Below are 14,471 nucleotides of genomic sequence, written 5' to 3'. Positions count from 1 at the left end.
ATTTAAAAAAGGTCGAAATGATCATTCAAAAAGAAAGAATATAGCATATATTTAGAGATGCACGCGTTTCCATTTGACTCACTATCCTGATGTTATTTATTCAGCCTAAAGTGGCCATTCAAGGAACTGCAGTTTTCATTGTTCAGCCCCAGACACCAACAAATCCTGCAGCGCTGCATCACCAACGTAGTTACATTATATTATATAATAGTTACAGAGTCCGCCGTCACCGTGGAAATCTATAGAAAAAGGTTCAGATTGTCTGGACGCACAAATCTATTGTGATAACATTGCTCGCAGAGGTAGCAGCATTCTGAACAAAGCTAACAGGAAGCTCTTGGATGCTACAAACGAATTAAGTAATAGCAGGAGTCTCGGTGTAAGGTGCAACAGCAGAGCAACGTGGTGCAACGTGAGTGCGCCCAACTGCATCTGTGGGATTATTGGCATGAAAGCCTACAGCTTCACAGGGCCGTTTCCCCCCACACCCTTTACTTTTACTTCCCATCCACTCGACACTGTTTACACTAATTCGATTGGATGCGTGGTCATCACTTAAATCATTTTAAGCATATTTGCACTGCACAAGACACTTACACATGTGGATTGCACAACACTGGACATTATATTTCTTCATTTCCATTTAATACTTGTACAGCTGCTGTTATTGTATATATATATATATATATTTATATTTCTTCATACATCTTATTAGGTCTGAACGATATATCGCATTTGCGATAATATCGCGACATGATCAAGTGCAATTTTCTAACCGCAAAGGCTGCGATTATACTCTGGACATGTCCAAATTCATGGGCTGCATCCTCCTGAGGCCGGATTTGTAGACCGATTACGTCACAGCGACGTGCCGAAGGCTGTCCAAATTACTACCATATCCCAGAATTCATAGCGCGGCCCAGCCAAACTCCAGTTTCCAACAATGGCGGCCGCTAATAAGTTTTAAAATTACTCATACTAATCTTTCTGGGTCACAAAATTACGGAGCCCCCCAGGGGACATGGGAGAAAAAAAAAAATTAGGGAGGAAAAAAAAAAAATTAGGGAGAAAAAAAAATTAAGACGGACTTTTGCGAGATCTCGCAAAAGTATTGCGAGCGCTCGCAAAAGTATTGCGAGCGCTCGCAAAAGTATTGCGAGATCTCGCAATAAGTATTGCGAGCGCTCGCAAAAGTATTGCGAGATCTCGCAATAAGTATTGCGAGCGCTCGCAAAAGTATTGCGAGATCTCGCAAAAGTTTTAGCCGCATTCTTCGGAGGCCGCCAGCTCGAAGCCGACCGGGAGGTCGAGGCACGATGTGCCGGGAAAGCAGTGTTCCTCCCGGCTGTAGTAGGTCTCGACTTCCCGTTAGCTTCGAGCTAGTGGCCGCCAGCTCGAAGCCGACCGGGAGGTCGAGGCACGATGTGCCGGGAAAGCAGTGTTCCTCCCGGCTGTAGTAGGTCTCGACTTCCCGTTAGCTTCGAGCTAGTGGCCGCCAGCTCGAAGCCGACCGGGAGGTCGAGGCACGATGTGCCGGGAAAGCGGTGTTCCTCCCGGCTGTAGTAGGTCTCGACCGCCCGTTAGCTTCGAGCTAGTGGGTGTCAGATCTCCAAAAACGTCGGAGCTCTTTTGCAAATATGTGATGTCTTGTAAACCGAGCAGGTATCTGACGTTTACACAACTACATTCACGCCTCAAAATATCTTAAAAGTGTATTTTGTGACCCAGAAAGAGTAATATTACAACTAAGTAGCTGCCGCCATTGTTGGAGTTTTGCGAGATCTCGCAATACTTTTGCGAGCGCTCGCAATACTTATTGCGAGATCTCGCAATACTTTTGCGAGCGCTCGCAATACTTATTGCGAGATCTCGCAATACTTTTGCGAGCGCTCGCAATACTTATTGCGAGATCTCGCAATACTTTTGCGAGCGCTCGCAATACTTTTGCGAGATCTCGCAAAAGTCCGTCTTAATTTTTTTTTTTCTCCCTAATTTTTTTTTTTTCCTCCGTAATTTTTTTTTCTCCCATGTCCCCTGGGGGGCTCCGTACAAAATAAACTTTTAACATATTTTCAGGTGAGAAAGTAGTTGTGTAAACATCAAATATCTGCTCGGTTTATCAAGATATCCCATATTTGCAAAAGTGCTTCGACGTTTTCAGAGGCGTCTGCTACCCACCAGCTCGACAGCTAGCCGGGAGCTCGAGGGTTACTGATGCGGCCGAGAACGGCACAACTCCCGGCACATCATTTTCAGATCACCGCGGAGTTTCGCTGCTCGGGTTAAACGTGATATATAAGTCACTTAGACAACCTAAAAATGTTATTGTTGGGCTTTTTTCAGTGTTTTGTTTGTTCGTGAGTAAATCGGTTTGGCTGAGATTAAAGTTATTAGATTAGATAAAATAAAACTTTATTAATCCCCCGGGTGGGTTCCTCCTTGGTTTTCACACAGCTGACTAAACGTCAAACAGAAAACTTATTAAACAGAAGTATGAGACAGTCGAGAATTTACACCAGTGTCTGGTTATATTTTAGATAGCAAGAAGCAGACGGCCGAGTTTATTAAACTCCACCGAGACAGCGGTGACGCTAATCAGAACTAGACCGTCCAATTTCACGCCTTTAAATTTTAAAGGCGTGTTTGTGTGTGTGTTTATACAATTGCTATTATGTTTGCACTTTATGTGTAATGTTACTGACTGCAGAGATCAGTAAGATGTGTGTATTTTTTATTTATTAGTTTTATTTATTTAATATTATTTTTTAATTGAATGACTGTCTAGTAGTTCACAGAAAAACTGAGTGTGGTAAAGCCACTGATTTTGTTTATGTATATTTCTGCAATCTGCACATTGTACTGACTTTCATTTTAATGTTTACACCAGGGTTCCTTGTCAGCACTTTATGCTCAGATGTTTGTAAGCTAAAAATAAACTATTGTGTATGTTCAAATATACTGTTGTGATTGAAGAAGTTAAATAAAAATGTCAGTCATCAATTCATGCATCACCTCATGTCATCATAACAGAGGTCTGTCTTCCAGGAAAGAACAGTTTAAAATTAATGTAATATAGTATTGGCCATACTATATGATGTATTGCTTGTCTTTGTTTAATAATACAGAAGACAAAGACCTTAAAAAATAATCGCATATCGCATCGCAATCGTAATATTGGGGCAAAAAAATCGCAATTAGATTATTTTCCATAATTGTTCAGCCCTACATCTTATTCATAGTCTTTTTCTCTTTAGGTCACGAGCAGTTGTCTAAGCATATCGTACCGTGTATGACTGTGCATGTGACAAATAAAATTTGAATTTGAATTGACTCCACCCTCCTAGATTCTCTTTTCTCATTATTTAAACCAGCAGCTCTATCTGCCTCCATAAAGCTGCTCTTCCTTCTCTGCAGTTCACCCGTTATGGGAGACTATATTGAGAGGCGCGCTGTGAGAGAAACCAATCGCGTGGTGTGTTAGCCACCCGGCAGAGAAGGACCCAGTAATGGAAGGCCTTTTAAGGTTAAAAAGGAAAAGCTAATTATGATAAAGGGGCTGTAAGTTGTGTGGTTATCACAGTGCTGGGCCTGCTGGTGCAGCAGACTGGTCCCTGACAGTGATAACCAGGCAGAGTAAGACGCCCGGCGCTCTGTCACTGTCACTGTGCCACTCTGTTCAGCTAAAGATGGATTCAGACTCTACAGATTTTATGCCTTTTTTCCCCAAACATGTAATGTACTTTGCATTTGTCGGTCCTTTGATAATGATTCTCTAGGATTTGCCTCTTTTTCCCCTTTTAGAAATTATCTGCACTTCAAGCATGTTGTAAGCATCTCTAAAACAGCAACTGTTCATCATTAAACCGCTTCAAATAATATGAAGCAGAGCTCTCGTGAAATGACATTTCCGCTGGTCGGAGGGGCCGCTTCTCCTGCCCCTCCTGCTCAAACAGCAGCAGAGTGGCGATCCCAAGTCAGATACAGAGGCAGCGAGATAGACCTATCAGCTATCAAGCCACGGGGCACATTAGCGGTGGTGAAGTGAATGAATGGGTACATCCTCCCCCTTGCTCCCCAATTTCTCCTCTCTCCTCTAATGCATTATGCATTATGGCTGTACCTCACTACTATCTCACCTCTCCCAAATGTCTCTACTATTAATATTTCCATCCTTGCTATCTCGATCTCTCATGAGACTTGGAAGCCCACGCAGGAAAAGACGTTCAAAGAAGAAAAAGGAGGAGGATATTTTATAGCCTTGCACATCAAAACAAAAAACAATGATGATGCGCTCGCTTGGTGACACGGACGCAGACACAACAAGGCTTGTCCTCATAGTACGCTGCGTGCTAGCAATGTTGCAGATGTGCAGCTGCGAGAAGTTAGTGGCAGCCCCACAGCATCAGCACTCTGCACTGACCACATTTATATGATTGGGCCCAAAGGGACCCTTGCACAGTGCAAAAAGATTACAATAAATCCCTGAAGAGCATCTACATGACAGAAGGGCAGCGATGGGTCTCGTTCAAAGTGTGCGCACTAATCTGTGGTTAACTGTGCATATAAACTCCACACGTACACGATTAAAGTCACACTTTCACACAATGTGTGCGCGCACGTTTTCACTCTTACCTGCTCTGTCACTAGCTAACCTTTTAGAGATAGTTGCACGTTAGCTACAAGCCCTGGAGGTACAATGTGAGACTAGACTAGACTACGTAAGACACCACTTACTAACATTTCCCAAAATAGTCCTGACTGACTGAGTCAGAGAGTATCACGGCTCGTGGTGAAGCATGTGAAGCTGTGTTGATGGAAGCTAGAGCCCTTCTGGGACTAATGCACAGCTTTCATTGATATCAGCCATCAGCTGTTAAAAGTGAACAGAGTCAGGAATGTATGTCTCATGTTGTTGTACGTTCTACAAAAAGAAAACAGCATGTTGTTCAATTTGTCTTTTGTAAAATTGATGCATAAAATTCAATAAAAATGTCTGAGGGAAAGGAAGTGAACAGAGTCTGGGCTAGATCCGTTTTCTTCTCCAATCCAGGGTCATAATGGAGCTAGAGTCTGTCATAGGAACGGGGAAGGGCAGGGAGACCCTGCACAGGTCGCACAGTTTACAATCACTATTTAATCTAACCTTACTAACTGCATGTCTCTGGATTATGGGAGGAAGCCAGAGTACCCAGAAGGAACACATGAAGATGTGGGCGATCGTGGCTCAAGAGTTGGCAGTTCGTCCTGTGATCGGAAGGTTGCCGGTTCGAGCCCCGGCTCGGACCGTCTCGGTCGTTGTGTCCTTGGGCAAGACACTTCACCTACTGCCTACTGGTGATGGCCAGAGGGGCCGGTGGCGCGATATGGCAGCCTCGCTTCTGTCAGTGCGCCCCAGGGCAGCTGTGGCTACAACTGTAGCTGCCTCCACCAGTGTGTGAGAGTGAATGAATCGTAAAGCGCTTTGAGGGTCTCAAAAAGCGCTATACAAATGCAATCTATTATTATTAAGACACGAGAAGAACAAACTCCGATCAGATGGTGGATTTGCACCCAGCACAGATCTTCTTCCGACGTTGGCCAACTTTTGATCTGCTGTCTATGAAGATGGATCCCACGCGATCCAGGCTGTGGGGAGGCCAATCCATGACTGATAGTGAGCTTTTCCATCCCAGTATGCTTCTACTGCACCGGCAGTGTGTTTGGGATCATGAAGCCAACGCAAACGCTTCCCAGATGGCGTTGCATGGTGGATCCAAATCTGACAGTATGTTGTACTTTAAATAGTTTTGACAACATCAGAATCAGAATACTTTATTAATCCCGAAGGAAATTCTGCAGCACCACTGAAAGAAATGCAGACAGAAACCATGACAGAGCCTCCAGCATGTTTTACAGATGACTTCAGACACTCAGTCTTCTACCTTTCTCCTTATTTTGAGTCTGGATTCATCGCTCCATAAGCCTGTTGCTACTGGCTCTCCCAGGTCAGATCTTTGATGAACGTTTCTGTTAAAACATGCCTTTCACATACTGTTTTCAGGTTGCCACAGTCAGGACACTCTGCAGACTACGACAAGAACTCCAAGTTTTCTACCAATAGCACTTCAGGGATTACCTTGTTAAAGCCTCTTTAAAGTAAAGAAACACTGCTGTGTGTCTATCGAAATGTGTCATCTTCATAGATTCAACTAAAGAAACAAATTATGATGATGGATGAGAACCTCCTCCCCTCAGTCAGAACTGTGATAGATGGATGACCCAGAACATATTGCCAAGACAACAAAGAAGTGGCTAAAGTAAACATCACCTTCAAAGCCTTTACGTACAACATATTTCTCTGTCACGTACTGCTGACATAGCACAGAGTGAGGCTTCAGTCAGCTTTACTACATATACAGCTGTAGCCAGCTGTAGCAAAACCAAACAAACACAAGGACCCAATTTAGTCCAAATGCACCTTCCTGGATGTAAAAGGGAAACTTTTTAAAAGGGAGTTGATGACATATTGAGTGTCCTCGGAGAAGCAGAGATGACAGCGCTGACTCCAGAAAATTCTTCTATGGACTCCATTAAACTTCTCTCTCCAAATACAAAGAACCTTTAAAAAGCAATTTATTTTAATGGGAGTTCTGGTTGAGGAATCAGTGTCCCTCTATAAACACACTCAGGTTGCTGCCGCAGGAGAACGCAACAGAATTTAGAGAAACATGAAGCTTTTCTCCGTCGGTCACTGCAGAGAGGCAGCCAGGTATCAGCTGCAGCTGCTCTATCAGAGTCCTCACTCCTGTACTGTCACCTATGTAATGGAAGGCTCCCCTATTTGATTTACAATAGAATGCTGCCATCTACTGGTTATCTTCTATACGAGCACCAAATAAATCTGCTCACACATGTTAAATGTAAGCAAACAACTTTTTTTATTATTTAACAATAAGAGAGCCCCGTGCCTAATCTTAACTACGAGCTGTATCGTTAGCTATAACTCACCACTTTGCGGACCCTGGCCTTGTAGTCGATGTGAAGCTCTTTGTGTTTCTGCAGCGTGGCTTCCAAAGACCTCTTCAGGTCAAGTGCTTGTCTCAACAGCTGCTCCTCAGCACCTGATTTGGTGAACACCTGCACACACAGGGAAACCAGAAGTATAGCTAAGATGGCATCCATCCATCCACTCATCCATCCATCCATCCTCAGACAGCTGCTCAGGCTGCCCTCAGTAATGTGACCAATAGAAATCATGCTGTGAGCCAGCAGGAGCGGGTTTGAAATAATCTAAATAATCGTGGATTCCAAAACCATGGTTAAGCATTGATGTAGGAACATTGATGTATGATAGCAGAGCCACTGCAGGTATTTACACCAGTATTTGTTCTCTCTAAAACAGTAACACAGTTAACGCACAGAGACAGAGGCAGACTGTCTCCAAACTCTCAGAACGCTGACTACGTTCTCTCTGTCCGCAATCTTATATATGCTGCTTATATATTCTTACATACACGCAGAAGATACAAATATACGCACATCAAAAGAAGCAATGTTCTCAAAGTACTAAATGTCTAAAATAATATCTCACCCTCTGTTTACATGGAAACAAGTGCTCAGAAGCTTATTTTCATGTTTAATGCAGCGCTAGCAGAGAGGCACTCGAGAGTCTTAAAAGAATGTAACACCATAACAAACACACAAGGGGTGTGTGTGTGTGTGTGTGTGTGTTCTTACCTGAACCCAGCCCTGCACAGCTGGCAGATGTTTGGTTGTTATGAGTTTATGGAGGTCTATCACAGTGGAAACCACCGGCTCGTTATCCTCCGTCTCCTTCACATGAAGACCTGGAAGAAAAACTGCACTCACTCGTCTGACTGTGCGAACACATTAACAGGAAGGACTATCAGAGGCCTGTTTTGAGAAGGATTCTCATTAAACAGCATGATCCATTTACCTGGACACCGCTGCTCTACTCAGAAGAGCCCCGTGATATTATTTAGACATTTGTATATGAAATGCCACAAGTGCAACATCCTTCATGAGTTCTATTAGAGTCAAACTTATCTGTGGTGCAGTCACATGTTTACAGGCTTTAATAAAACAAGTGTGGAAAGTGAAACAGGCACTGTGTTATGTCTGAATGTTAACGACTGAACTGTAATCACACGTAACACATCGAGCGCTTTACACAGACAGGAAATCTCTGCTGCTCCCAAACCCTCGTCTTCATTTCACTGAACAGACCAAAGGCCTCAGTCTTCAATGAATTTTTATTACCTGCATTTACTTTTGCCCTGTTGAGATAAAAGCGTGAGCACTTTCAGCACTGCGTTCAGCTCTGAGTGAAGATAAAAAGTCAAATGTTCATCATCCAAAGCCAGACATGCTACCCACACATGCACATCCTGCTGACACACAGACATGATGAGTGCAGTCTGACACACAACCCTACAAATAAGTGGTTAGACTGGATAGTGTGTGAATGCTACACTCTAAATTGCCAGTTCATAAGGTACGCTGTATAAATGTATTAGCTTAATAATGTCCAGAGGCTGTTTCAGGAGTAACGTTTGTGGTGTGTTCGAAGGTTTTGCTGTGATTTATTGTTTTCTTCACTGGAGTTTCAACATCAAGCTTCCACATGTGTGTGTTCTACGCACCAGGACTGAGGTTCAGATCCAGACTGTAGGAGTGAGATATGAGGCCTGAGTTCCTGATAAAGTCTTCATCACCAGCCTCTTCTTCATTGTCTGTATTACTTTCCTCCTGCTCGCTCTCTTCTTCTTGCTCCACCTCCATGACTTCCCTCCTTTCAGCTTCCTTACTTTTGTCCATTTCCTGCTTCTCCCCATCCTTGCCTTCTGTACCTTCAGACCTTTTCTTTGTTTTTTCCCTCTCTCTTTTCTCCTTCCAGTTCTTTCTGTTTTCCTCTGTCATTCCCATGTTTCCTGTATTCTCATCTCTTTCTTGCACCTTTCCCACTCTGTCATCAGCCCTCAGGTCTTTGCTGCAGCAGGGCTGCTCATCATCTGAAGGACACTTAGTGGCTGGCTGGGAGTTGGAGGGGCTGCTGTTGGTTGTTTGGATGTCTATGGGGCTGAAATCTGGGAAAAGCAGCCTCATGCACGATTCCATCTCTGTCAGCGTTGCTTCTATTTCTTGCTGTAACTCTAACAAATGAATAAGAAACAATATAAAAGTCTTAATGCCCAAACATTAATAACACTATGTGTAAAGATCCAGTTACAAACAAAACCACTGAGACTTTGGGTGTTTAACAGTTTCTGATAATGGAAATAAAAACCTTGGTATTAAAACTAGAAGCAGGGATAACATGATGTCGTTTTACCCTCCATTTCTTTAGCTGCTGCTTCTACTTTCTCCTTGTAGATCCTCTCCATTCTCCTCCGTCTTTCCTCCTCCCTCGTCCTCTCTGCTACTGTTCTCGCCTCAATGTCCTGGAAGTCCACCTGAAAGCATGTACACATTGTTGATCACAAAAACTAGAGAGTATCTTCTCAAATAGTAAATCTACCCATGCACACAAAGATGAACAACTGCCTTTATGGTGGTTCCTCACTCACAAGGTCCAAACAATGTCACTGTTGCAGCTGGTAAACATATGGCTCTTTAACATGTCTTTACAGATCACCAGCATCATGCAGTTTCCAGAATCTGTAGTGCACTTCTATTTTTCATAAAGTCCAACTGCTAGAGGATTTTTAAGGCTGATACTGAGAGTTCTGAAATCTAAATCTGATAAGTGGAACACAGAACGCTTCCTAATAACACTCCTTTACCTCGTTGTTTGTATCATACTGCCTGTGGATCTTCTCACAGGTAATTCAGATGTTATTTCAGTGTGTTTCATGAGTGTGTTTTCCTCATGTACAGGGTCTTGCGGCGGATTCAAACCGAGGCCTCTGCATTAGCCTCATACCACATGGGTTGTTTCCAGTTAATAAAAGTCACTCTGTATCTCTGCATCGCTCACCTTTTTAACTTGTTTGAGGAAGTTGTAGCCCAGTGCCAGCTTCTTATAAGCAGAGCCATAAGACGTTTGCCATGACTGCACAGTCTGGACTGCCAGAGCTCTCAGCTTCCTGGCTACTTCTTTAGGAGGAGGGAGGGGCTGCTCTGAATCAGTCTCTACCGTCAGCTCCAAGAACTCCTGTGGGAAGAAGAGAGGCGGAGGAATAGATGAGGGGGACACAGAAAGAAAGACATCCTAATATTAAAGCTGAGTGTTTGTATCGTTCCTCTTTGAATGGGATTCACTGTACGTGGATTTATCCTACACAGATCACTTAGTGCGCAAACGTGAACCGATATCAGCCGAAAAGCTAAAAAGACTTTCAGTTTGCCTTCGCGCCGTTACTTTTTTATTTTGTTTTTAGTGTTAAATAACTGTAAGACTGGGACCCGCTCACAACAAACATTCGACTCAACAGTTAGCAGTGCTAGCATGCTAATGGCGCTAGACAACCAGGATGTTTAAACACAAAAAATATCCTGGAGGCTCTGTCACAGGGTAGCATTTCTGCGAGTAGAGTTGAGGATATTGTCAAAACTGATATGATGGCTTTTGTAGCAGTGTGGTGACTGCTATAAAAAGCCATCATTGGCCTTATTCTGCCAGTAGAAAGCAGGTCCTGTAATGTTTGGTGTGCACTGGATGATCTCAGATGATTACTAGTTACTAGCAGCTGATTTACCTGGAAGTTGTCCACTAGCAGCATCCTGAAGTGGTGTGACCTGGAGAAGAGCTCACCGGCGATCTGGAAGGCAGACAGCCGGATCTCAGCATGTTCTTGGTTGAGCTGGGACATCACTGAGTGGTACACATGGTCTATGCAGTCATTAGACACTCTGTGAGGAGTGGAGAACAGGTGGAGAGTAACTAAATTTTATGTTATGAATCACGAAAGAACTTGACATTTGTTGTACTCATAATGCTGACAAAGAATTACACGACTGTATTTAACACGTAACCATAATTTACCATAAATACTGTCAGTTTTCATAAAACCTTTCTTGTATAGACAAATACAAGTTCATACACACTTACATAAATTGCTTTGGATGATAAGGTCTTATTGTATTGAATGATCAGCTGTTTTCTTTCGTTCTTTGTGTAACCTTTATTTGACTGTCCAGTAACTTTTTATCTGTTCGTGGGAAACTGTGATTCTCATCCTGATCCTCTGTGGCAGGCACGTGCAGGGGTTGGGGCTTGAGCTCCTCCCCCTTTCCTGATGGTGCCCCAGGTGGCCTTTTCTTTAGACATTTTTTTTAACGGTGTGTGCGCATGTGGCGTTCCCTGTGCCTCTCAACAATAACATTTAATTATTAATCACAATTTCGCTAAATAAAATGATCTGGCTTGCATCGGTCACGTGACTACCATTGACCAATGCTCGCCCTTGATGGCAGAGCGCGCTGGTTGCGAGACGAAGACTGATGCAACAGAAACCAGTAAGCAGGGTGTACAGCATACACTGTAGGTAGAGCGTACAGCCCGATCCGGCAGGGAGGTGTGGGAAGCCAGATCAGGTGCCCCCCCTCCTGGCTCTCCTCTCGTCTCTTTTGTCTTACTTGTCTCTATCAACCTTTGAAAAAGTGAGGCTCCAAAATTTTAAAGCTTTAAAATTTTTTAAATTTTACTTCTCAGTTACAGTGAATTGATGTCCATCCATCCATCCATCCATTCGCTTCCGCTTATCCTTTTCAGGGTCGTGGGAGCCTATCCCAGCTGTCTTAGGGCAAGAGGCGGGGTGCACAGGTCACCGGTCTGTCGCAGCCGGGCTAACGCACATACAAAGACAACCATTCGTTTTAAACTCACTCGCGCATTCACACTATGGGCAAGTTAGTGTTTCCAATTAACCTATCCCCATTAACTGCATAACTGTGGGAGGAAGCCGGAGCACCCGGGGAGAACCCACACGAACATGCAAACATCAGACCCCAGCCTGATGGCGGCACTGAACTCGGGACCTGAGGCAACAGTGCTAACCGCTGTGCCACCGTGCTGCGGTGGATAAATGGTAGAAAACTAAACAGAAGAAAGTAGAAGAGAAATAACAATGTTAACATAAACTAGTGACACACTAGTTCAACCCTAGCAGAGCCTCCTTGGATGAGGGTGTCTGGTGATAATGGCCGAAAAACCCGATGAATCCAAGGTCCACTACTGACGATGTGTCCCAAGATTTAAATATTATAGTCTAGATCAGATCTCCAATTCCTAAACCAAACCAAGGAAGGTAAAAAATGGCAGATTAACTTGTGATAAAAGACGAAACACGCCGTGAAGTTGAGGCACACAACGATGCGTTCCGCTGTCCTCATAACAGCCACCAAGACTTTCTCCATTTGAAGCAGTGGATTATCAGGCACTGTAACATCTAGTCCTTCTATTGAATTATAACACACAGGAGTATTAAGTTATTATTACACGTTGGTAAATTGTCTTGTGGTAACTGATGAGACAAATGAGCGTGCTGTGTGTGCAACAGCACGACAAATATTACCTGTCCTTTTATTAACTGCACAACTGTGCTGGTCATTAGCTGCTAGCTAACTGAGTAAGAGTGTCATGGGTCTGTAGGTCTGTCCACGCTTTAGGGAACATATTTAGTTTTAAAGCAAGTTCCCTGCCTTTCTTGGGGGTTTATATTTCACTAAAAACTGATATGCATATCCACATAATTATGGATTAAAACACACTGTCTTTCTAAGAAAATACATTAAGAAACAGATTATATTAGATTTACATTGAAAATAAGACAAAATGCTGAATTTACAGCAGCAAAATGATTTTATCTCTACAGTTTAAACATTTAAAAGCTTTCTGCACAGAGCGGATAGTCAAGCAAATTGAATCATCATAAATACATTATTTAATAATATTTATTACTTTATTATTATAGCACCTGGAATAATTAATAAGAGAAGGATTCTGGAAAGTGGCCATAGTATGTACAGTGTAAAATATCACTGTATGTGCATGTGTGTGTGTATTTTATGTGTATAGATTTTTTGGCTGAATTCTTATTTTATTGTAATCTCATTAGACTTGTTCTATCAGCTACCATCTCCTGTGGACTTTTTAATCTCTCACGTCTCAGATCATCACAGCCCTGCTCTCCAGCACTATCAGCAGCAACAGTAACCCCTCAACATCAACGCTGCACCCATCAGGTAACACATGGGCTATGTTTGCATTGCATTGTCCCCACTTGATGACAGTGATATAGTATGAAGTGATATTACATTAGCTTGCTGATGAATGTGGGTTGTTGTTATTCTATGTGCCCCTTTTGACATTCTCTAGACAATCTGCGCGCTTGATAACAGATCTTGATAGATTCAGGGTTTCCTTACTGTGATGTCAGATACTTGCAATCCTGACCCCTTTCCAAAGGATTGCACATTTTGGAGTCTTTCATTTGTTTCATAATTCCACTTTACACCTGCAACTAAATAATCCCTGTGGAAATGCTGATGACATACTTGCAGAGCTTTTTGACCTCCTTCATTTTGTCTTGGTTGAGCTGTGGCTGTCCTGATGTGGTCAGTTCCTCCACCAACACCGATAGACGCTCCCTCTGAGACAGCTCCATCACTGTTCATCTGCACACAAAAACAGACCTTTAACTATACAGAGTGACTCGAGTTACACAAAGGTAAACCTTTACTCTGAATTAAAATCTTTCATATTAAAACTGGACAGCTGGCAATGCTGAAGTTGAAAAACTTGTTATTAGCATTTTAGGTACACCACTGCCATTTTTAAGCAAATCATCTGTTATTTTTCACAGCCCAGTATGACCCACGTTAGTAACTGTGACCTTTATAACAGTCGCTGACACAAGCTGTTTGCTACTGGCAGTCAGTATTAATCAGATATTTGTGCAGCGTTTTTTATTTTATAGAATTTAACCAGATACAGAAAAATATACACAATTCAAATCAAAGAAACAAAGAAGTCTCCAGATTTCAGGTGGAGTCATTTAAGGCTAGCATCCACCTAGCTGGCACAATCCTAACAAAACACGAACACAACAGCATCCGCCGGTTAGCTTCTTACCAGCTTGTTCAAACACACTGAACCTCAGGGAGGCTTCTGCCGGTTAACGAGTCCCCTCGGTGAGCCGCTTCATTCATGACAAAGATCAACAACTGAAACGCGGCTGTATTTCTCTGTTTACATACGGCAGCGTTTAGTTATGTCATGCACTTCCTGAAAGCGAACGTACTACCGGTTTGACTTTTCAGAATAAGAGCTTCAAACTGTGCCTGTCGATTGTGCTTTATTATCATTTTACTGACTGTAGCTCATGGCTGTCGCTCAGGGGTGAGTGGGCAACAACAAACAGCTGCTTTTCCTAAACACAGTTCTTAAACATCGGCTGCAGTCTGGGTTTGAGAGAGGCGAGGATTTCCAGTGTTAAAAAAAACTTTTTAAAAGTGACCCCTTCAAAATA

The 14,471-nt window shown here is 43.0% G+C and overlaps 1 protein-coding gene across 2 annotated transcripts in view; it reads right to left on the bottom strand.

Moving 5' to 3' along the window:
• uvssa (UV-stimulated scaffold protein A) overlaps window positions 1-14,274 on the bottom strand; it is a 37,742-nt gene extending 23,468 nt beyond the window's left edge. Inside the window, exons 1-8 of one of the 2 annotated variants that reach the window (XM_004553579.3) lie at window positions 14,075-14,274; window positions 13,498-13,617; window positions 10,698-10,851; window positions 9,977-10,153; window positions 9,332-9,452; window positions 8,643-9,152; window positions 7,717-7,826; window positions 6,988-7,116 (exon numbers count right to left, since the gene is read on the bottom strand). In XM_004553579.3, the coding sequence (XP_004553636.2) occupies window positions 6,988-7,116; window positions 7,717-7,826; window positions 8,643-9,152; window positions 9,332-9,452; window positions 9,977-10,153; window positions 10,698-10,851; window positions 13,498-13,607 (1,311 nt within the window). In that variant the 5' untranslated portion in view covers window positions 13,608-13,617; window positions 14,075-14,274. The remainder of the gene's footprint in view (window positions 1-6,987; window positions 7,117-7,716; window positions 7,827-8,642; window positions 9,153-9,331; window positions 9,453-9,976; window positions 10,154-10,697; window positions 10,852-13,497; window positions 13,618-14,074) is intronic. The other variant, XM_014411449.3, reaches the window with a different exon arrangement.
• Between the last annotated feature and the right edge of the window lie 197 nt (window positions 14,275-14,471).

Source organism: Maylandia zebra, linkage group LG2 (assembly GCF_041146795.1).
Source record: "Maylandia zebra isolate NMK-2024a linkage group LG2, Mzebra_GT3a, whole genome shotgun sequence".
Lineage (NCBI taxonomy): Eukaryota > Metazoa > Chordata > Actinopteri > Cichliformes > Cichlidae > Maylandia > Maylandia zebra.
The sequence above is the reverse complement of the archived record's forward strand: the minus strand, read 5'-3'. Positions and strand labels throughout refer to the sequence as shown.